At 51.5% G+C, this 21549-nt stretch overlaps 1 protein-coding gene across 2 annotated transcripts in view; it reads left to right on the top strand.

Moving 5' to 3' along the window:
• Window positions 1-20269, top strand: part of RHOG (ras homolog family member G) — a 29942-nt gene extending 9673 nt beyond the window's left edge. For both annotated transcript variants that reach the window (XM_061629232.1, XM_061629231.1), the window contains one exon: window positions 17761-20269. In XM_061629232.1, the coding sequence (XP_061485216.1) occupies window positions 17803-18378 (576 nt within the window). In that variant the 5' untranslated portion in view covers window positions 17761-17802 and the 3' untranslated portion in view covers window positions 18379-20269. The remainder of the gene's footprint in view (window positions 1-17760) is intronic.
• The last annotated feature ends 1280 nt before the right edge of the window (window positions 20270-21549 follow it).

The raw sequence follows: 21549 nt of genomic DNA, 5'->3' as shown, positions 1-21549 counted from the left end.
AGTGGCTCAGTGTATAAGGCATGGCATCTCTCCCTGCCCTGCCTGGAGGTGCTGCCGGGAACTGAACTTGGGACCTTGTGCATGCCAGGCGAATGCTCTGGCCCTGGGCTACAGACAGCCCTTCCTTCAAACAGAGGACTTAACAGCCTGAGTCCCTGCCTGGAGTCCCATCCTCTGTGCCTACCTGGGCACTCTGATGGATCAGGTCCTTATGATCTTGATGTTCCTGTGCCTGCAGTTTCCTCATTGCCAAAATTATTAGCATTTTCTATAGGCAACCAGGCCAATTTCCTTGTTGCATCTTACGAAAATAAGCTGCTCTGCACAGTGACTCAACTACCAGGTCTTCTTTCAGGAAACGTTTGTATGTTCTCTGAACAGGCCAACAGTAGCTAACTGTGAACAAATGCTTCTGACATGGCTGGTGGGGTTGGGGCCACAGCTGGACCACAATGCAAAGAAGTGCAGCTGAGAGTCGCAAACCCTTCTTCATAGCACAAATGCTTTGTATACAGTGCAGTTCTGTAACACGTCTCCTCAAAAGTAAGTCCCATAGAGTTCAATAGCAGTCGGTCCTTTTTAAGTGACAATCAAACTGCAGCCTTAATTATTAATTAACATGTTTTGCCATGTGGGTTGCCCAACACGGTGCCCACAGGTGCGTGTGCGCCCACAAAGGCCCTTCTTTGGCTCCAGCAGGGTCCCCCCTCCCCCCACCAAAATTAGGTTTGAAAAATGCCTTCTGTTATAGCCGGTGGAAACCTTCAAGCTGAATTGTGCTGCATGGGAGTCACAGCTGGGGAGGGAAGAACTAACTCTCCCCTCCCAGTGACGACCCCCCTGCAACTGCCCCTCCCCTGCTGTATTTAGGCTCCATTCGCAGCTTTTTATTTATTTATTTATTTGTTGTATTCCATTTCTACCCCGCCTTTCTTTCCATGCGAGAAACCCAAGGCGGCTTCCATACGGTTCCCAGGCGGTCTCCCATCCAGGCACTGGCCAGACCTGACCCTGCCCTCATGTGCCTTCGGACCACAGCCTGGGACCTTTTTCCAACCCTAATTGTTGCAGGAGGTGATCTTCCTGGAGATCGCAGCTGGGGGAGGGGAAGAGTAACTGTTGCCTCCCCAGCTATGCCCTCCAGGAAGATTAATCCTTCTGTTCATATATGCGCTTGTGTGCGTACACACACACACACACACACACACAGGGCTTGTGGGGTGGGGAGGCGCAAACTTGTTTTTCCAAGTCTACATGCTGGCAGGAGGAGAGTGAGTGTGCATGTCTCATCGAGGTTGACCTATGTGCCTGGCTGTGGTGTGCATGCACATGTGGGCGTGGTTGTGAGGTGTGTGAGTGTGGTGCCTGCAGCAGTTTTTCTGGTTTGCAAATGTGCCCACAAAAGGTTGGGCGACCGTTGTTTCAGTGGTTAGGCCAACCGGTTCACATCCATCATTGTTTAGGCAACGCATAAAATACCACTGCAAAACTTGACTTAAATGAATGATGCCTTGCCAGTTTAAATTATTATTTAAGTAGCCTTGAACTATATCCAACCTGCTGTGCGGTCTTTACCTCAGAGCCAGTCTTCTCTGTCACTCGGTTTCTCCGCCCTTGGTTGGCTTCTCGGTTGTGCTGCAAGTGTTTTGTAGTAGATTTGAGTAATCTCTCAGTCTTCCTATGTGCCAATATAAATTGGGTAAATGTTTTCTAGATGCCTAATGACGCATACCTGCACCGTGTCATGTTGCTTGGTGCATTGTCTTGATGCGGACGCACCATAAATTTAAAACATACTTCTGCCCCCCTAGGAATTGTAGTTTACTCCTCTCAGAGCGACAGTCCCCAGGATTCATTGGGGGTACGCTTTAAATGTGTGGTGTAATACCCGACCCATTGCTCTGCATCACAGTTTGATCTGCATGTATTTGACTTCTCAGCCACAGACTGTGCTTGGGACTTGACTGAGTATCTGTAAAAGGGGAAAATGTTTTCTAGGATGTCTTCTAAACAATTAATTCCTCAATATGCTACATGTGTCATAACACATGTGACGATGTGCAGTCTGCGCCTGGGCTCGTCTGCTCAAACTAGTTGTTGCTTTGTGCTTGCGAGCTGGGTGGACAGTTACAGTCATGGACCGTATAAGGCTGGCCCGACATCAAGTGCCTCCGCTTGCCTGCCAGCACCTGCAGGAAGTGATGGCGTTGCCTTTGATGCACAGTGTTTGTTTGGGGGCTCAGTCCCCTGACCTGCTGAGCCTCTGTGCACTTGCTGGCCTGTCCCTGCCTGATCCTGTCTCCAGTTCCATGGGGTGGGGGCAGTCGTATCATCAGAGCAGCCTCCGCCAACCTGGAACCATCCAGATGTTTTGGATTACAACTCCCATGAGCCGCAGACGTGCGATGCTGCCAAACCATACCGTCAGTCTTGGAACCAGAGGAGACAAAAGGAGGCTGTGCAAAGCCCCTTTGCCGTATCCATCAGCCCCTCCCCCCTTCCTTTAGGCCACGCTGCACAGACCCACCCAGAGCCCAAGCAGGCGAGGCAGGCCACGGGGGAAAGCGAGACCCGGCTGTGTCCATAGCTCAGTGGCAGAGCATCTGCCTTGCATGCAGAGGCCCCAGTTTTAATCTCCGGCAGCACCTCCTGGTAGGGCTGGGAGAGACTCCTGCCTGAAATCCTGGAGAGCGGCTGCCAGTCAGTGTAGACAATATGGACCTAGATGGACCAATGGCCTGACTCAGTAGAAGGCAGATTCCCATGTTCCTACAATTGGGAGGAAGTCCCTTCTGAGCTTCTGTAGAGCCTTCCCGCTGCCCTTCTGCCTGCAGCAGACAGAGGCATTCCTTGATAGTTGGGGGCAGGCAGGACTTCTCCGGCCAACCGCACTGGACAGGCTCCTGCCTCAACTGACAGCTGGCCCCAGCCCTGCAACAGCTGTCCCTGTTTTGCCCCCAACGCCAAACTCTTGCATCGTCCCTTGGTGTGCCAAGCCAAGCCAAGGTGGTGACCATTACGCTTGCAACTCTGCAAGGGCGTTGTTCTTCATGAAGGGCCAGGGAATGAGGGTGGAGGGAGGGCAGCCCCCGCCCCTTCTGAAGAGGGCCCTGCAGGCTTGCTGATGCCAGCTCTGCCGCTGTGCATTGGGCCATGTGCAGAATTTCCCCTCGTCTTTGGTGGGAAGCCCCAGACCTGCCGAACTAGCCACAGCGAGGAAACAGGCGGCTGGGTGGCTTGTTGTCAGGGAGTGAAAAGCCAGCGAGGGCTTTGTGTCTTCCCTTTTTGGTGAGTCAGAGATGAGGTACTTTTCCTTCCTGGACAGGCGGCTGATGGCCAGAGGGACCACGAGGCTGGGACGGAGAGTCACGCAGCCCCAGGCTGGCTTGCAATTTTTGCTCTCCTCTGGCTCAGGTAGCAGAGTCAGGCAGATGTGGCCCACAGCTGCAGCGTGCAGGCCCCCCACAAAGCTTGTCGGGTCTGGCCCCACGTGAGCCCAGCATTCGTGGGGTGCCAGCCTCTGAGAACTGTAGGTGGTGCTGGGCCTTCCGCACACAGGACAGAGCGAGATGGTGGCAGAAGTGCCAGGCCTGTGCCTGCTGCATGAGGCTGGCAGAGCGCCTTGGTGGCTCTCCCAGCCTCTGGCCTCTGCCGTCTCTTTTGGCCTGACACGAGCCAGCCCCCTTCCTCCTTCTCTTCTCCCTGCTTTTGGTTGTTTGATTTGATTTGATTTGATTTTACTATTTCTACCCCGCCTTCCGGCCAAAAGGTCCTCAAGGCAGCTTACAAAAGAGCACTCATATAAAAACACACCAATAAAACAATAACATATCAATAAAACATCAATAATACATAAATAAAACAATAAACACAATTAGTAATACATTTCAAAGTTAACACAAACTACCTCCCCCCTCACTTTGGCAAAATAGGTATTATAGGCATTGGGCTACTTTGCAAGGCTGGCCACACTCTCTCAGTTCAATTGTTGAATTCATTTGTGTGCCTAAGGCGATACTAAGAGGACAACCAGGCCAGTACAAAACCAAGATGAATATATGTATCATTAGTTAAATCCATAAGGTTGCCTTAGGAAAAGCTTTTTCCTTCCTGATAAGGAAGATCTGGAAGATGGTGGCGATTTTTGTTGTTGTTGAAAGGTCCCTCCATCCATTGACCACGTAATCCAGCAGTGCTGTGCTGAAAATGCCTCCTGAATGTGGAGAGACATGGAACAATCTAAAGACATGATGCAAAAGGAATAGAGTTTGGGACGGAGGAGGAAAAAAAGCAAACTCGGGCCCTAGTTCTTTGTTATGGAGTTCTTGTAAGGTCAAGCCAGAATGAAAAGATTTTAAGGAGCCAAAAAAGTTGTTGGTCTCTCAGCTGAGCTGAGGGAGACCCGGCAGTCCCTTCTTGCAAACAGTTTCCATTCATATAATACATTTTTGTATGTTGCTTTTACTAATATTTGCATCCCCCCTCCCCAAACATACATTTTTGTGTGCCTTTTTTGGTTGGAGAATTGCATTGCAAATTTTGGAGAACAGCGAATTTCAAAGGGAACCTGCGTTTCAGTTTTCATATTGTTTGGGAGGCAGCTTCTCATTAAAATCCCAACGGAATCAAATTTCTCTCCCATCCCTCCTCCAGGCCCAGGTGACCCTCCCCCGCCAAAGATTTTCACCAGCAGCAGGCCAAGCATTTGCATTGCTCGCTCTCCTTCTGGGCTGACTGCAAGCCCTTTGCCCAACACCGCACTCAATTGGCCATTGTTAGAGGGTGGGGCCGAGAAGCACAGAGCAGTTTGTCATCAGTGGATTGAACACAAGCTTTTGAGCCCCACAGAGCTCCTGGATGACCACGAGAGAAAGGCCAAGGGTGCAGTCCTTTAGAATCCCTGGGCAAAAGACTGTTTATACAGAGGACAGAGACTCCCTGCCCTGCTCTGCCTCTCTCATCAATGACTTTGAAAAATCCCAGAGGGAGCAAACGCGGCCACCTGGAGCTTCTCCATCCCCAGGTCTCAGGGTGGCTCTTCTCACATTGTACCCAGTATGCCAACTGCTACATGCAAATTAGGTAAATGCTGAATTTACCTAATGTAACATCATCAAAGACCCAGAGCCAGTAAAGACTGACAGGAATAACTGACTCTGTGCTGTGGGGCAAAAAACCCGTCAGTCTGCCCTCCCACTATGCCACCCCCAGATATCCTCCTTTGCATTCCAGGCTACAGAGTTTGCCACAAGCCAGCTGCAGGCACAATTAACAGAGCATCATTTGCATTTCGTTACTGGGGAACTTGAGTAGTCAAGATGTGACGGACAGACACACAGCCCGGGTTCCCAAGCACCAAAAGTTCACTTAGACATGATGTGAATTGAGTGCTGGGCCTGCTCTGCAAGCGCATTCGTCGCATTCTCTTCAAACAAACCACTTCCCCACCAGAATCAAACTCTGGAAGCCCCTTCTCCCTCTCTGCAGTAACAGAAGCAGGCCGTGCACAGCGTCGATTGGCTGGTGCCTGGGATGTCACAAACCCATCCCTCCATCCTTGGAGCAGTATTGCAACTTTTTAAATTGGCTTCTTCTTCTTCTTCTTGTTTTCTTGATTTCCCTCCTCCCTCAAAATTAACAGTTAAATGAATAAACATGCATATGGCACTTTTAAAAAAGGTGGGCTACCCATCCCAAGCTCCAGGGCAGAGGAAACTGAACTGGACTCTGAGTCACCGCTATGGGCATTTGCCGTTTACACTGCAATGGTGAGAGGAAGCCAAGGTTACTCCACGGGAGGAAATCCGCCGTGACACCTGTTTTCATATTATATCTCTAAGCATCCCGATTGCAACCTGCCGATGTTCGTGGAGATGTTGCAAACAGGCAGTGAGCAAGTAGTGATGATGCCAGACTATGGGACTCATAAAGTGCCCCCCCTTGCCTTCCCAGCCCCAGTGCTTATGCAACAGCCCTACACGGTCAGAAGGACGGTTGAGGTTGTGAATGTCTGAGGGGCCCCAGCTGTGGAAATGGGAAGGATCCTGAGAATAGATCCGGGGGAGGGATTACCCCTCCAAACCCCAAAAGAATGGCTGCAGCTGCCACCACACAAGCCACTTCCCAGAAACAAGAGAGGAACAGGGCCCCTTCTTCCATTGCAGAACTTCAGTGTCTGGTGTGGAAATGTGATGTAGGCTGAAGCCTCGCCTGCCCTCTAGGGCTTTCCACCCACGGAAACAGCTCTTCAGGACTGCTCTGGCCCAACTTGTATCTACAGCCTGCACGAGCCGGAGCCACCCCTGCCACCCTGGTCTCTCCCCCCACCCCTCGGGCCTTTCCGTAGACCCCGGCTGGGGAGGTGCTGGAGTGCCTGTAAGCCTGCCCTCGTTACTTTAACTCAAAACAGCCGGCGGGCATCAGGTTGGCGATGGCTGCACTACGGTCACTCCTGTCTTGGTTGAAGCCGGTTCAGGCTGGGGCTCCGGGGTGGGGTGGGGGTCAGGAAGTTGGCAGGGCCAGAAATTGGATGTCGCCATGGCAACCGGAAAAGCTGCTTCCCCTTTGGAGGGTGAACACATTTAAGCAGCTGAAAGATACTAGCTGGGGGGCAAGAGAACCTTCTACTGAGTCAGTCTCTTAGCCCGCCTTGGCTAGGCTTGTATACTCTGACCAGCAGCCGCTCTCCAGAGGTCTTTCTCGGCCCTGTGCCTGGGAAGGAGCCTCTTAACTGGGGGTGCTGCCAGTTTGGCTTGTCTCTTCAAGACCCCCTGCAGCGTACGTGCCCCACTGCTGAGCGATAGTCCTTCCCCCTCAAAGGAAAGTGGTCGGGGAGGCTGAAGCAAGTTGCCAGAGACTGTTAGAAGGGACCTCAGAAGGTCACCTCTTCCAGCCTTGATTCTCTTCTGCCTTGGACTCCACCTTTGGTCCCAAACAGCATCTACAGATGTCAGGCAGCAAACCTGGGGGAGAGAGCCAGTTATGGCTGTGCCAAAATCTGCCCTCCAAACCCTCAAAAAGTTTTCTCCCCCTGCAATAGAGGCGTCTGCTTTTCTGCCTCATCCTCAAGGAACTCGAGAATTCCCTTAGCCCTCCTTAGGTGTGGGGTTTTGAGCTTACCTTATCGTTGCGAGGTGGCCAAGGATGACCTGTGTGCAGCCTCCCCAGCTGCCACGGGAGGAGTCATCTCAGGGCATCTTCCTCTGGGCTTTAACTGAAGCCTGGCACCTGGGAAGGCTGCAGAGTGCAGACCACTCGTGAGAGGGTGGGCAGAATAAAACGAAGTATGCTCACAAACACCTCTCGGCCTCTTCAAAAGTAAGGCACGCACCTCAGAAACCTGAGAACTTGACCAAACTTTTCTCTCTCCATGTATAATTTTCAATGGCAATGTTCTTTTCCCATTAATTGATGGGAGATGGCTAAAAATAAATGGAAGAAATGTTTGGCCCAGCAGTAGAGGTGTTCCCAGTTGACTTAACAGATTCCAGGGAGCATCCTTTGCCCCCCCCATGCCCTCTGGTCGTTTTGGACTGCCTGCCTCCTGCCAGGCCCAGCCGGCACGGCCATATGATGCTGGGCTGATGGGAGTTGGAGCCCAAAATGCCCGGAAGGCACCAGGCTGGGGAAAAGGTCTTCTTGTTCTTCAGTACAATTCTGAATTGAACATGGGGCCACTTTGAGCTGCTGCTGCCACCATCCCCCCCCCGAACCCCCTGCTTCTGGGCTCTGTGTTCCCTGGGGAAGAATCCAAACTGCAACAACAGCAGAATTCCTCTTCTTTTGTTGTTGCTGTTATGTGCCTCCAAGTCAATTATGACTTATGGCAACTCTATGAATCGGTGACCTCCAAGAGCATCTCTCGTGAACCACCCTGTTCAGATCTAGTAAGTTCAGGTCTGTGGCTTCCTTTATGGAATCGGTCCATCTCTTGTTTGGCCTTCCTCTTTTTCTACTTCCTTCTGTTTTTCCCAGCATTATTGTCTTTTCTAGTGAATCGTGTCTTCTCATGATGTGTCCAAAGTAGGATAACCTCAGTTTCATCATTTTAGCTTCTAGTGACAGTTCTGGTTTAATTTGTTCTAACACCCAATTATTTGTCTTTTTCTCAGTCCATGGTATCCGCAAAGCTCTCCTCCAGCACCACATTTCAAATGAGATGATTTTTCTTTTATCCGCTTTTTTCACTGTCCAACTTTCACATCCATACATAGAGATCGGGAATACCATGGTCTGAATGATCCTGACTTTAGTGTTCAGGGATACATCTTTGCATTTAAGGATCTTCTCTCATAGCTGCCCTCTCCAGTCCTAGCCTTTTTCTGATTTCTTGACTATTGTCTCCATTTTAGTTAATGACTGTGCTGAGGTGATAATCCTTGACAAATTCAATGTCCTTGTTGTCAACTTTAAAGTTACGTAAATCTGCTGTTATTACTTTAGTCTTTTTGACGTTCAGCTATAGTCCTGCTTTTGTGCTTTCCTCTTGAACTTTCATCAGCATATGAAATTCACCAAGTTGCGAGGTTTCTGGGAAAGAGAAAGCGCTCCCCACCAACCCCGGGGGCAGCTCCTCCATTGTTCAAGTGCGCTCAGGAAGTGTTGTGTTTCTCTGCTATGTAACCTGAATAGTGCAACACAACTCCCCCCCCCCGGGAAAAAATGCCCTTCGCCTCCTGGCCAGAGGCTGCTCCAGGCAAAGGATTTTGATGCCACAGTGGTGGTGGTGGGGGACTCGAAGGGATTTGAACTGGGAACTTCATGGGCGGAGGAGACAGGCTGGCACTCCCCCTGGTGAGCCTCCACAAGGCTGGGCTTGCTCAGTCCTCTGCATCCCCTTTCAGGCACATGGTGAGAGCGGAACATGTAGGATCCTCCCCTGTGATGATGCCTCTGGATTGGCTGGGCCTACTGTAAATGCTGGGATCTTCTCCTGCGCTTGCCTTTAGGGGGGCAGGCCCCATGCTTCTCTCTCCTGGACCCCCAAGGCCGGCTCCAGCAGATAACAGAGCAACCCCGGGGGGGTTGGGGAATATCCACCTGGCTCTGGATTCAGGCCCAGCTCCCACCCACCCTGGTGGGCCCAGCCAGATCAGCCTTGTTTGTTTCAATAGGGCAGTTTGCAACATAACAGAGAAAATTAATAGCCGTATAGCCCAAGAACATTTTTTTAACAGTCACCTTTTTGTCAACGTTAGGCTGGCAGCCATGGGCGACAAGGAACTCCATGCAGGTGAGCGATCAGGGTGCCCCATATAGAGTCAGGCCACTGGTCCACCAGAGTTGGCACTGTCCACGCATCTCTCCAGGATCCCAGGCAGGGGACACTCCCAGGCCCTACCTGGAGATGCAGGGGACTGAACCTGGAACCCTCCCCACCCACAAAGCACGCACCCTCCCTAACCAAAGAACTTAAGGAACGATGATCCCAGTGCAACACTTTAAGACAAGCAGGCAAGTCAAACTCTCGTGGTGTGCGCCTTCCTGAATGGCCTAGCTCCCGTGCTGCTCCCATTCATTTCAGTCAGGCTTTCTCAGGGTGATTTCCTAGGGGGTGGGTGGTGCCCCTGGTAAGTTAACAAGGGAGGGGGTCCCATTCAGATTTCCTGCCTCCAGCACCAAAACGTCTTTTGCCGTCTCTGCCTAGCCTGTTTCCTGTTTAGAGTTTTGCAAGCTGTGCTACATTTCCTTTCCCTAACATCAAAGGCAGCCACACCCAAGCCATTGACCCTTTCCGCAGAGATCCTGAACTGGGACAGAAGAGACCCAAAGAACTTAAGAACAGCCCTGTGGCTGGATCAGGCCAAAGGGGGCCCATGCTGGAGGCCTTCAAGAGGCAGCGGGACAGCCGCCTGTTGGGAATGCTTTCATTTGGATGCCTGCATTGCGCAGGGGGTTGGACTGGATGGCCTCACAGGCCCCTTCCAATTCTACTATTCTATGATGCTATGATTCAACCCCAACAGTCCCAATGGACACCAGCCACCACTGGTTATTGTGCTCATTGCTACCTTACCCATTTTCAAGCCTTTACTTGCAGTCTTAAGGACTAGAAATTTATTCTTTAAAAGAAAAGAAGGAGGCCAAATGGAACGGATATCCCGACAGCTGTCTGTTGGGAATGCTGTGATTTGGATTCCTGCATTGCGCAGGGGGTTGGACTGGATGGCCGCACAGGCCCCTTCCAACTCTACTATTCTATGATTCTAGTCCAGCATCCTGTCCTCACTGTGGCCAGCCAGATGCCCATGATGGGAAGCCCCCAAGCAGGACCTGAGTGCGAACAGCGCTCTCCCGTCTTGCGGTTTCCAGCAACTGGTTTTCAGAAGCAAACCGCCTCTGACTAAGCATAGCCATTAAGGGTGGTAGCCATTACTAGCCCTCTCCTCCATGAACTTGTCTAATCTTCTTTTAAAGCCATCCAAGTTGGCCTCTCGTGGGAGCAAATGCCATAGGTCAACTCTGCGCTGCATGAAGGAGGACTTCTTTTGCCAGCACTGAGTCTTCCAACATTCGTTAGATGCCCACGAGTTCTACTGCCATGCGAGAGGGAGGAGAGTTTTTCTCTGTCCACTTTTTCTCTTGCATTCAGACACTGAACTGGATCTGCTCAGTAGGCAGGACCAGGGAAACATGTTTGAAACATAAGCTTCATCCTGGAGGGGCCCATTTAGTCCAGCCTTTTGCCCTCTGTGAGTCTATCTGTTACACCTTTGGAAAGGATTCAGGCAAAAGCAGAAAGGAGAGGTCAACCTGCAGGTGCTAGTTAAAGAGAACATCCATGTTCAGAGCACTCTAGCTCCACATCGGTGATGCTGGTGGACAAATGGGGAAAGGTTATTGCCTCTGAGCGTGGTCCAACCTGCAGAGTGGAAATGACGTGACGGGCGGGCTCGTATTGGGAGAGGCAGACTCCGAAATATGTGGGAAAGGGCTGTTTTCCCCACTGTGTTTTGGACTCCAACTCCCCATCAGCCCCAGCCAGCATGGGCACCTGGTTGGGGAAGGCTGCTATAGGGCTCTAAAGGCAAGCATTAGTCCCTAATGGACAGGATCCTGGACTAGACGGGCCCCTGTTGGCCTAGTCCAGCAGCCACAGGGCTCTTCTCATGCCCCAAGCATAGAGAGGCTGAGTAGAAGGTGCAGAGAGCATGGAGAGGAAACGCCAGAAGGCTATGAGCCCATGAGGATGTGCAGAGTGTGCTGTGGGTGAAAGGGAATGGGGCGGGGGGGTGACACAGAGGTACAGGCCTGATTCCGAGCGTTGATGGGAGGGACCTGAGGCCTCTCCCTGCCAACATTGCTCTTCCAGTCCTTGGACCCCCTGGGGGCAGTCGGAGAGTTGCCTCTTGGAGGGATTTTGCCTGCCCAAATGTAGCATTGTGCAATTGTGCTGCAATTGCTTTCGCCTGGGGGCGGGGCAGGGGAAGAGAGGGAAATTCAGGAGGAACTTTTCACTGTGCATGAAGCCAGTTTTGGGTGAGGGAGTTTCCCCGCTGGGGTTTCCCTCTTCTTCCCTGCAAGTACTACACTGCCAGGGAGGACCTCAGGCCCCGAATGCGGCTTCTCTGTCTGGCCCTGGGGCCTCTTACACCCCGCCCTGGCACTCTCCCCTCCTGAGGCTTCCGGCAACTGGTTTTCAGAAGCATGCTGCCTCTGACTAGGGTGGCAGAGCACAGCCATCACGGCTAGTAGCCATTGATAGCCCTGTCCTCCATGAATTTGTCTAATCTTCTTTTAAAGCCATCCAAGCTGGTGGCCATTACTGCATCTTGTGGGAGCAAATGCCATAGTTTAACTATGCACTGAGTAAAGAAGTACTTCCTTTTGTCTGTCCTGAATCTTCCAACATTCAGCTTCTTTGAATGTCCACAAGTTCTAGTATTATGAGAGAGGGAGAAGAACTTTTCTCTATCCACTTTCTCAATGCCATGCATAATTTTATACACTTCTATCATGTCTCCTCTGACCCGCCTTTTCTCTAAACTAAAAAGCCCCAAATGCTGCAACCTTTCCTCGTAAGGGAGTCGCTCCATCCCCTTGATCATTCTGGTTGCCCTCTTCTGAACCTTTTCCAACTCTATAATATCCTTTTTGAGATGAGGCGACCAGAACTGTACACAGTATTCCAATGCGGCCGCACCATAGAGGGAGAACTTTTCTCTATCCACTTTCTCAATGCCATGCATAATTTTATACACTTCTATCATGTCTCCTCTGACCCGCCTTTTCTCTAAACTAAAAAGCCCCAAATGCTGCAACCTTTCCTCGTAAGGGAGTCGCTCCATCCCCTTGATCATTCTGGTTGCCCTCTTCTGAACCTTTTCCAACTCTATAATATCCTTTTTGAGATGAGGCGACCAGAACTGTAGACAGTATTCCAATGCGGCCGCACCATAGAGGGAGAACTTTTCTCTATCCACTTTCTCAATGCCATGCATAATTTTATACACTTCTATCACGTCTCCTCTGACCCGCCTTTTCTCTAAACTAAAAAGCCCCAAATGCTGCAACCTTTCCTCGTAAGGGAGTCGCTCCATCCCCTTGATCATTCTGGTTGCCCTCTTCTGAACCTTTTCCAACTCTATAATATCCTTTTTGAGATGAGGCGACCAGAACTGTACACAGTATTCCAATGCGGCCGCACCATAGAGGGAGAACTTTTCTCTATCCACTTTCTCAATGCCATGCATAATTTTATACACTTCTATCATGTCTCCTCTGACCCGCCTTTTCTCTAAACTAAAAAGCCCCAAATGCTGCAACCTTTCCTCGTAAGACACAAAGTCTTGAAGCCTTATACGCATTTGGCATGTATATTTGCATGCGGTTGTAGAGCACGGGGAGAGGTAAGCAGCAGTGAGATTGGAAGCAAACAAAGTGCACAGTAGTGCAGACTGTGATACCTACAAACAGGCCAAAAGGGAGGCGTGCACGCGTGCATTTCAGCTTTCACTTGGTTGCCACTCTCAATAGCCTCTCTGATCTCACAATTCCCCCCCCCTGCAACTTGCCAAATGAGGACAAGATTTTGTGCATCTGATGACATGAACTCTAGTCCCAGAGAGCGTGGCACTGGGGTTGCCAGTGCCACAGTAAACGTCCCGATCTTTTAAGGTGCCACAATACTCTTTGGAGAAAAGCCCAACCGTTGTTTGAGCTGCGTTCAGCTCTTAACTGAAGAAAAGTGTAAAAAATCAAAGGAAATTCTTAAAAAAGAAGAGTAAACAATGATGGTATTAAAATGGTAAAGAAGAGGCTGTGGGTTTTGCAGTTATGTGAACCTTGAGCGTGAAGGAAAAACCTCTGTGACAAATTTCTTACTGGTTGAAATTTCACTGGGGGTTGGGAGAGACGAACGCTTGCCCATCACTGTACCTCTTAGCCTCTGTTTCCCCATAAATATAGTGGGCACCAGAGAGCCCTGCTCCCCAGATGTTTAAAACAGATCATATTGCACTGAGTGTTGGACAGGGCCAGATGGTATGGGATCCTCTTCTGTGTCTTGCTGATGGGTAGGGACGGACAAACCAACCCATGCCAGTTTCTCTTGTTTTCCGGTTTTTCCCAATCTTAAATTCAGTTCTTCCCATTTCCGCAGTAATTTGTGGGGTTCCCCCCCAAAAAAATCCTCATGAAAATTTGTCAGCGTTTTAGTTAAAAATTCTCCCAATAAACACATAAGAACATAAGAACATAAGAAGAGCCTGCTGGATCAGGCCAGTGGCCCATCTAGTCCAGCATCCTGTTCTCACAGTGGCCAACCAGGTGCCTGGGGGAAGCCCGCAAGCAGGACCCGAGTGCAAGAACACTCTCCCCTCCTGAGGCTTCCGGCAACTGGTTTTCAGAAGCATGCTGCCTCTGACTAGGGTGGCAGAGCACAGCCATCATGGCTAGTAGCCATTGATAGCCCTGTCCTCCATGAATTTGTCTAATCTTTTAAAGCCACAACACAACACAACACAAACATAGTACATGTAGTTTTGACTAATATACACATTTGTGCAAGCAATTTTCCTGACACAATGTATCTTTGAAAGCTAATTTCATGAATGTATGCATGTTTAATGCACACTTTCCCTTAATATATGCATCTCTGTCCACATTGTTTCATTGGAGAACTCCACTGCTAAACTTGGATAATTGCACATTTCAAAGGGTAGCTGTGTTTGGTTGGCGGATTGGTTTGGGAAGTGTGAATTAAGGAGTTTTTCATTAAAACGTGTACAGAATTGAATTTTCCTTCCACTTCCGTCCGTACTGATGCGCTCCCTTAAATCCCTTCTGGCTGCCCACCCTGGGAAATGGTATGCCAGACCCGAAGGGCCTCTGCTTGGACCTACAGAAGGCAAGTCAGCCAGACCCAGAAGGTCTTCGAGGGCTGAGGTCCCCTGGCCTGGCCTTCGGCAGCAGCTCCCTCTTTCACCTCTCAAGCTCCCTCCCCCTCAGGTCACTCTTCAAGACCCGCTTAGCTCAACAGGGGGAGCCTGCGCCATTGCCTCCTCTTCCACCCCTCCCCAGAAAACTGCTGTTGCTTTGTGCAGACGCTTATGGAGCAGGGCTTGTGGCTCTGTGGCAGAGCACATCTGGACATCACAGGAGCCCTTCTGGATCAGACCAGATGCCCCAACGGGAAGACCGCACGCGGGACCTGAGTGCAAAGACCACTCTCCCCTCCTGCCTTTCCCAGCAACCAGCATTCAGGCTAGCAGGAATGAATAGCCTTCTCCTACGTGAATTGGTCTCGTCCTCTTTCAAAGCCCTCCAAACTGGCAGCCATCGCTGCTGCTTTGCATCCAGAGGTCCCAGACTCAAGCCACAAGAGCATCTCCAGGTGGGGTGGGAATGTCCTCTGCTTAGAATCATAGAATCATAGAGTTGGAAGGGGCCTATAAGGCCATCGAGTCCAACCCCCTGCTCAATGCAGGAATCCAAATCAAAGCATTCCCGACAGATGGCTGTCCAACTGTCTCTTGAAGGCCTCCAGTGTTGGAGAGCCCACTGCCTCTCTAGGTCATTGGTTCCATTGTCGTATGGCTCTAACAGTTAGGAAGTTTTTTCTGATGTTCAGTCAAAATCTGGCTTCCTGCAATTTGATCCCGTCATTCCATGTCCTGCGCTCTGGGACAATCGAGAAGAGATCCCGGCCCTCCTCTGTGTGATGACTTTTCATGTACTTGAAGAGTGCGATCATATCTCCCCTCAATCTTCTCTTCTCCGGGCTAAACATGCCCAGTTCCTTCAGTCTCTCCTCATAGGGCTTTGTTTCCAGTCCCCTGAGCATCCTTGTTGCCCTCCTCTGAACCTGTTCCAGCTTGAATTCCTGGAGAGCGGCTGCCAGTCAGTGCAGACCGTATTGAGCTAGCTGGACCAACGGTCTGACTCAGTGCGAGGCCGCCTGGGATGTGCCTCCTGCCTTGGTGCCTGCCCTTCTCCCCAGCCCCCAACTCTGCGCAGCAGCACTGGCCACCGGGGGGCCCCTTCCAGGGCCAGGGCTGCAGCAGTCTTGCCCTCCTTAACTCTGCCCAGAGCTCAGTCACGGGCTGTGATCTCAGGAGAAGCTTGTGATTGCTTCTGAATCATTCCCCCTCTGTAGCTGCAGACAGCTCTGAGCCTCCCTTTATCCTGCCCAGCAGTTCCCCGCCAACTTCCTCCTTCCCCTGCAGCCGGCCCTCCCGCCTCCTGAGGGACAAGGAGCTGCCTTCCTGCTCTATCGCCCACTGGCAGAGCTGAAGGTATGGGGTGGGGGGAGTGGGGGGGAGGGCGGCCCACCCTCCTAACCCCAGGTGCCTCTCCCTTGAATGCAGATGCGCCACCGCTGCTGCAGTACTTGGAGCTCGGCAGTGCTAGGAAGTCTGCTGGCCACACTCCAAGCTGCCGTGGCTAAGTGGAACCTCCAGATTCAGGGGCAGTATACCTCTGAATACAGGTTGCTGGGGAACAACATTAGGAAAGGATGCTTGCCCTCCTGTACCCACCTTGCGGGCTTCCTTCGGGACATCTGTCTGGGCACTAGACTGAACGGGCTCCCTGGGCCTGATCCAGTTGCAGGACTCTTCTTGTGTTCAAGGCCAGACAGCGGGAATGCATCTCCTGACTGGGTCTACTTCCTGGGGGCATCCTCCCCCCCTCTTTCTGCGCCATCAGCTCCCCAGGGCCTTTTGGCTCAGGAGCAAGGAGTCGTTCTGCTTTCGAGAATGGATCGGGCCCTTTGTACTCCAGGGGTGACCTTTTCTCCTTAGTCCCATCTAATCAGCCAAGTCACTTTCTTGAGCAGATGAACATGGGCAGTGGCTATGGGTACCCAACGAGGTCTTTCTTGGCTGCCAGCTCTTGAACCCCCTCCCCCTGGAAAGCTACCAAAACCTGGGGGGAGACGGGGGGGTCTTTCAGAAGCACTGCAAGTTCTTGCTGTCGGAGCTGCCTTTCCTGACCTGTTTAGGAGTGTGTGAGTGAGAGAAAGAGAAAGAGATCCTCCACCGCTGTTGCAGGATCCCGATGTGCCCCAGTCTCTTGCAGTGCCTCCCGCTCCTGGGGCTGAAGTCTCCGGCCAGCTTCTCTGGCACACCGCAAGGGCTCCTGGGGTGCTACGCTTGGCAGGCGTGCCCCCTGACTGGTGCCCCTTCCAGTATTGCAGACCGTGGGCCCCTTGTGCACCCTTGCTGGGCTCCTGCCAAAAACTCCAGTCGGATGCGGTGAGCGCCATGGAGAGAAACAGCCTTCTTGGCCTGCGACGGAGCGGCCTCTGGGTGAAGCCAGCAAGCACAGTTCAGCAAGGGGATGGGTGGGCTTGTGCCAATCTGTGGAGTCACGTTTGACCCACGACTGCTGCCCTCCTGCTGCCGCTGCATGGTGAATGGTGAACTGGAGGCCGGGCCGGCATTAAAACACACCCATCCTACCCCACAGCATGTCCTGGAATCTCACTTTGGCTGAACCAGTTGAAGACGACCAGTTGGGGAAGGCTCTGTAGCTCAGTGGCGGAGCATCTGGTTTGTGTGTAGAAGGTGCCAGGTTCAACCTGCAGGGCTGGGAGAGACCCCTGCCTGAAACCTTGGAGAGCTGCTGCCAGTCAGTGTAGACAGCACTGAGCTAGATGGACCGAGGCTCTGACTGGGCATCCGGCAGCTCCCCATGTCAACATTGCGTATCAATTTGAGAGCATGAGCAGCATTGGGAAGCTGCTGCATAAACATTTGCCCCCAGCCCCCCCAAATACTGAGCAGGTACAAGGCATAAAAATATAATTAAGTAAGTAGTAACGATAATAGTGACGCTGCCTTAAATGTTGCAGAGTGAAACGAAGAGTATCAGTCTGTGCCTGTGTTGGAATTGCTTAATATTTTTAAAGCCTTTAAAAAAATATATGTTTTGTTTCATGTTTTTAATATGTTTTTAAGGATGTTTTGCTGTAGTATATTTTAAAGTCTGTTTTTATGACTTTTAAAGAGTTTTCAGAGTGTTTTTAGTGCTGTTGTTTGCTGCCCTGGGCCCCTGCTGGGAGGAAGGGCGGGATATAAATCTAATAAATAAACAATAAAGGGGGCTGGCATGCATTGCTGTTGTTTCTTAACACACACAAGCCCTGGTGTGCTTGTGCAGCTTTCCAGTAGGGGACGCTGGGATGAAGTGACCAGCCAAGCTGGTGGGTCCTGCTGAAGGGGCATTTGCTAAGCTGGCCAGTGGCCCAGCACCCCTGGCCTCCTCACCCTGACAGTGTCTTCCTTTTCTCTCTCTCTCTTTCTCTCCCCCCCTCCCCAGATTGGTGAAGGAGGATCGAGAGAGTGTGCCTGAGCTGCCCAGATGCAGAGCATCAAGTGTGTGGTGGTGGGCGATGGTGCCGTGGGCAAGACCTGTCTCCTCATCTGCTACACAACCAACGCCTTCCCCAAGGAGTACATCCCCACCGTTTTCGACAACTACAGTGCGCAGAACGTGGTGGACGGCAGGACTATAAACCTCAATCTGTGGGACACGGCTGGCCAGGAGGAATACGACCGCCTCAGGACGCTTTCCTATCCCCAGACCAACGTCTTCATCATCTGCTTCTCCATCGCCAGCCCGCCCTCCTACGAGAACGTGAAGCACAAGTGGTACCCGGAGGTGTGCCACCACTGCCCCGACGTGCCCATCCTTTTGGTGGGCACCAAGAAGGACCTCCGGAGCAACCCAGAGGCGGTGAAGAAGCTGAAGGAGCAGAACCAGTTGCCCGTCACCACCCAGCAGGGGATCAGCCTCTCTAAGCAGATCCACGCAGTCAAGTATATGGAGTGCTCTGCTCTCAACCAGGAGGGCATCAAAGACGTCTTCACCGAGGCAGTGAGAGCGGTCCTCAACCCGGCCCCAGTCAAGGTTAAAAAGCCATGCATGCTCTTGTGAAGGAGGATGCTCCCCAACGCTCCCCACCCACTGGTGACCGTTGGGGTGGGTTGGCTGCGAGGGGCTTGGGAGAGAGGTTGATGCCTGTCCCATGATGCCATCCACCACCCCTCCTGGGCACAGGATCCACAGCCCTCCTCCTCCTGATTTTCCCCAGAAGTGACTTTCCCTCCCTCCCTCTCTGCTAGCCAGTTCCATCCTTTCTGCCCAGCCTTTGCCTTCTTCTAAGGAAGGCGCAGCTCACTTGGATTACGCAGATAACCAGGTTTGCAGATGACTGTGAGGATGAGGAAGAAAAACCACGTTTGCACTAATTGCATGCAGAGTTTGCCTGAGATTGTGTTTCTTCATTGGTGCAAGGCCAACAATTCTGCCTTCCTGTTTGGTGGCCGGGGCCTCATTTCCGCCTCTTCCTTTGGGGAGAAGGCTTTTCCACTTCCAAACACTCCACACATCCTCTTGTTCGCCTGAGTTATCTTGGAAACTGCTCGGCAGAACGGACTGCCCGGGAGAGCGGGGGCAAGGAGACCAAACGCAGCGATTGGTTTACTCTGCAGCCCAAAAGAACTGTCTGGCCTTGCCGTGGGTGGGAGCTCCTGGGAGAGCAGAGGTTCTAAGCAGGCAAAACAGAGATGGCCCCAGGACTCCGTTGCAGTCAGCACCCTGCACTCCTGTGGGCTTCAGTGTCTGCTTCACAGAGCTGGCCTCCTCCTCTCTCACTGCCTGCCTGCTGTTCTCAAAACGGAGCCCTGCCAGCCTGCTGCGTCACCCGCTGCACCCACAAAACACCTGAAGGGATCTGCTGTCATACACAGCACAACCGGTTTACAAAGCAGGAGCTTGGTTCACTAGGCCCTTTTTGTGCATCTGCTTGGATTTTTTTAAAGGACTGTGTAGAAACCAGCCTCCTCCAACCCGGTGCCCTACAGCGGTTTTGGACTACAACTCCCATCAGCCCCAGACAGCATGCGCCAGCTGAGACTGACGAGAGTTGTAGGCCCAAACAGTGTGAGGGCACCGGGTTGGCTAAGGCTGGTACAGACTTTCCATTCATCAGGGCAGTTCCTCTTCCTGAGACATGTTGTTTACAGGCCTGGAGGCTCTGGCCAAACTGGCTGACTGTGGCCTTTCCCCTCCCACCCGCCTTTCTTCTGAAAAGAGGAACTCCCGCCTCTCACAGACTGCTGGAGACAGACTCTCTCTCTCTCGTATTTCCACGGCTGATAGCCAGGGCTTGGCCTGTGTCTACTTAACAGTAAAAAAGACAGACAAGCAACAATGCCACGATAGCCCAAATTCTAGAGTCCACCACCCCCAACTACTGAGACTCCTACTGAAGCCCTCTCTGGCTTCTGAGCTGGCACTCGGCAGTGCCTGTCCATTGGTAGGCTTGGTTGCACGGTCATATGAGCTAGAAACTTGTTGGAATGTTTTTAAAGGTGAGGTTCTCAGGATCTTGAATTGCTCCAGAAAATAGCAAGTGTTGTGTTCTAGACAGTGCAGCCATGGGCCTGGCCACATCTTATCATTCCTCTAGTTCAGTTTTTTTGTTTTAATTGCCTTTAGAAAGAAGGACCCCAGGTGCCTTTGCTGATTCTAACACTGCACTGCCCAACACGTTGGTGATACTTCCTGCTTTTAAAAACCCAGACTAACAACCTTGAGTCTGTTGTCCACCTGCCACGTGGAAAGGACCGTGGCATACCACGACCCTCCACGTGAGCTGGCAGGAGACCCTCGCTTTGTCTTCCTTCCGCAAGGGAGAAGTGGGCCTTCCTTCTCGGACAATGGGCCTCCCCATGTTTGCCTCTTTAAATCACGTTGTGCAAAAGCCTCCAGAGCATTTTCTCTCGTTGGCCCAAGCTAAATAAAGATATAATCCTCCCCTTTATTGTTGGACTCACTTTCGCTGCGTTCACATGAACAAAAACAGTGTCGGGTGTTCCTGTAGGGCAGGGCTGGGCAATGGGGGGGGGCTCCAGATGATGTTTATTTATTTATTACATTTATATACCGCCCCATAGCCGAAGCTCTCTGGGCAGTTTACAGCAATTAAAAACAATAAAAACAAATATACAGATTTTAAAAGACAAAAAACCATTTAAAAACAATTAAAAAATAAATAAAAACAATTTTAAAATGTTTAATGATGTTGGCCTCCAGCTGCCATCAGCCCTGGCAAGCGTGACGGGGCTCCATCATCTAGCTGGCAGTGGCTCTCCAAGGCTTCAAAGGGGGACGTTTCCAGCCCGACCTGGAGATGCTGGGGTTGATCCCGAGGCAGGCAAAGCTGGGCTCTGTCACTGCGCTACATTCTGGTCCTCGTGGTTTTCAAGTGGGTTGGGTCAGCGTAAGGCACATCGCAACGTTCCTGTGATATGTCACATCCTCTTCTTGCACCTGGCTTGTTTGGCACCCTTAAAAATATTGCTTGGGGGCAATGAGGCCAGCCCATAGCTACGTGCTTTACAAGTGCCCCCACCCCAACAGACTCGCTCCAGCTAAAGCAGGTGTGGGGAATCTCTGGCCCTTCAGCTGTTGCTGAATTACAACTCCCATCAGCCCCAGCAAGCATGGCCAATGGGCAGGGATGATGGGAGTTGTAGTTCAACATCTGGAGGGCCAAAGGTTTGTTTGCTTATTTGCTGAATTTATGCCCCACCCTTCCTCCCGGAAGGAGCCCAGCCCCACACCTGATCTAAAGGATGCGTTGCAGGACAGAGGAAGACCTCTCTCATCTCCAAGAACTTGGAGAGCTTCTGCCAGTCAGAGCTGGCAGTGCCAACTCTGGTATGACAAGGGTTGGTATAAAGTATGTGATATGGAACGATGAGCATCACAACATGGTTTGGACTCCGCAACCCTTTGGAAGACCATCTCAAAACGAAGTCGAACCTTTGCTGCTGTGACCAACTGCAAAGAAAAAACACTCCGCCGCAACTGCCAAATGGTTAAATACTGAGCAAATGTCAAGTGCTTTAGCGAGCAGGAAGGGTTGCAGTTCAGTGGCAGAGCACCTACTTTGCATGCAGAAGGTCCCAGATTCAGTCGCCCGGGCATCTCCAGGTAAGGCTGGGAGAGACCCCTGCCTGAAATCCTGGAGACCCGCCGCCAGTCAGTGTAGACAATACTGAGCTAGCTGGACAAGGCAGGTTCCTAGCAGAAGTGAGA

This window comes from Rhineura floridana, chromosome 5 (genome assembly GCF_030035675.1).
Source record: "Rhineura floridana isolate rRhiFlo1 chromosome 5, rRhiFlo1.hap2, whole genome shotgun sequence".
NCBI lineage: Eukaryota > Metazoa > Chordata > Lepidosauria > Squamata > Rhineuridae > Rhineura > Rhineura floridana.
This window is presented reverse-complemented; position numbering and strand designations above follow the sequence as displayed.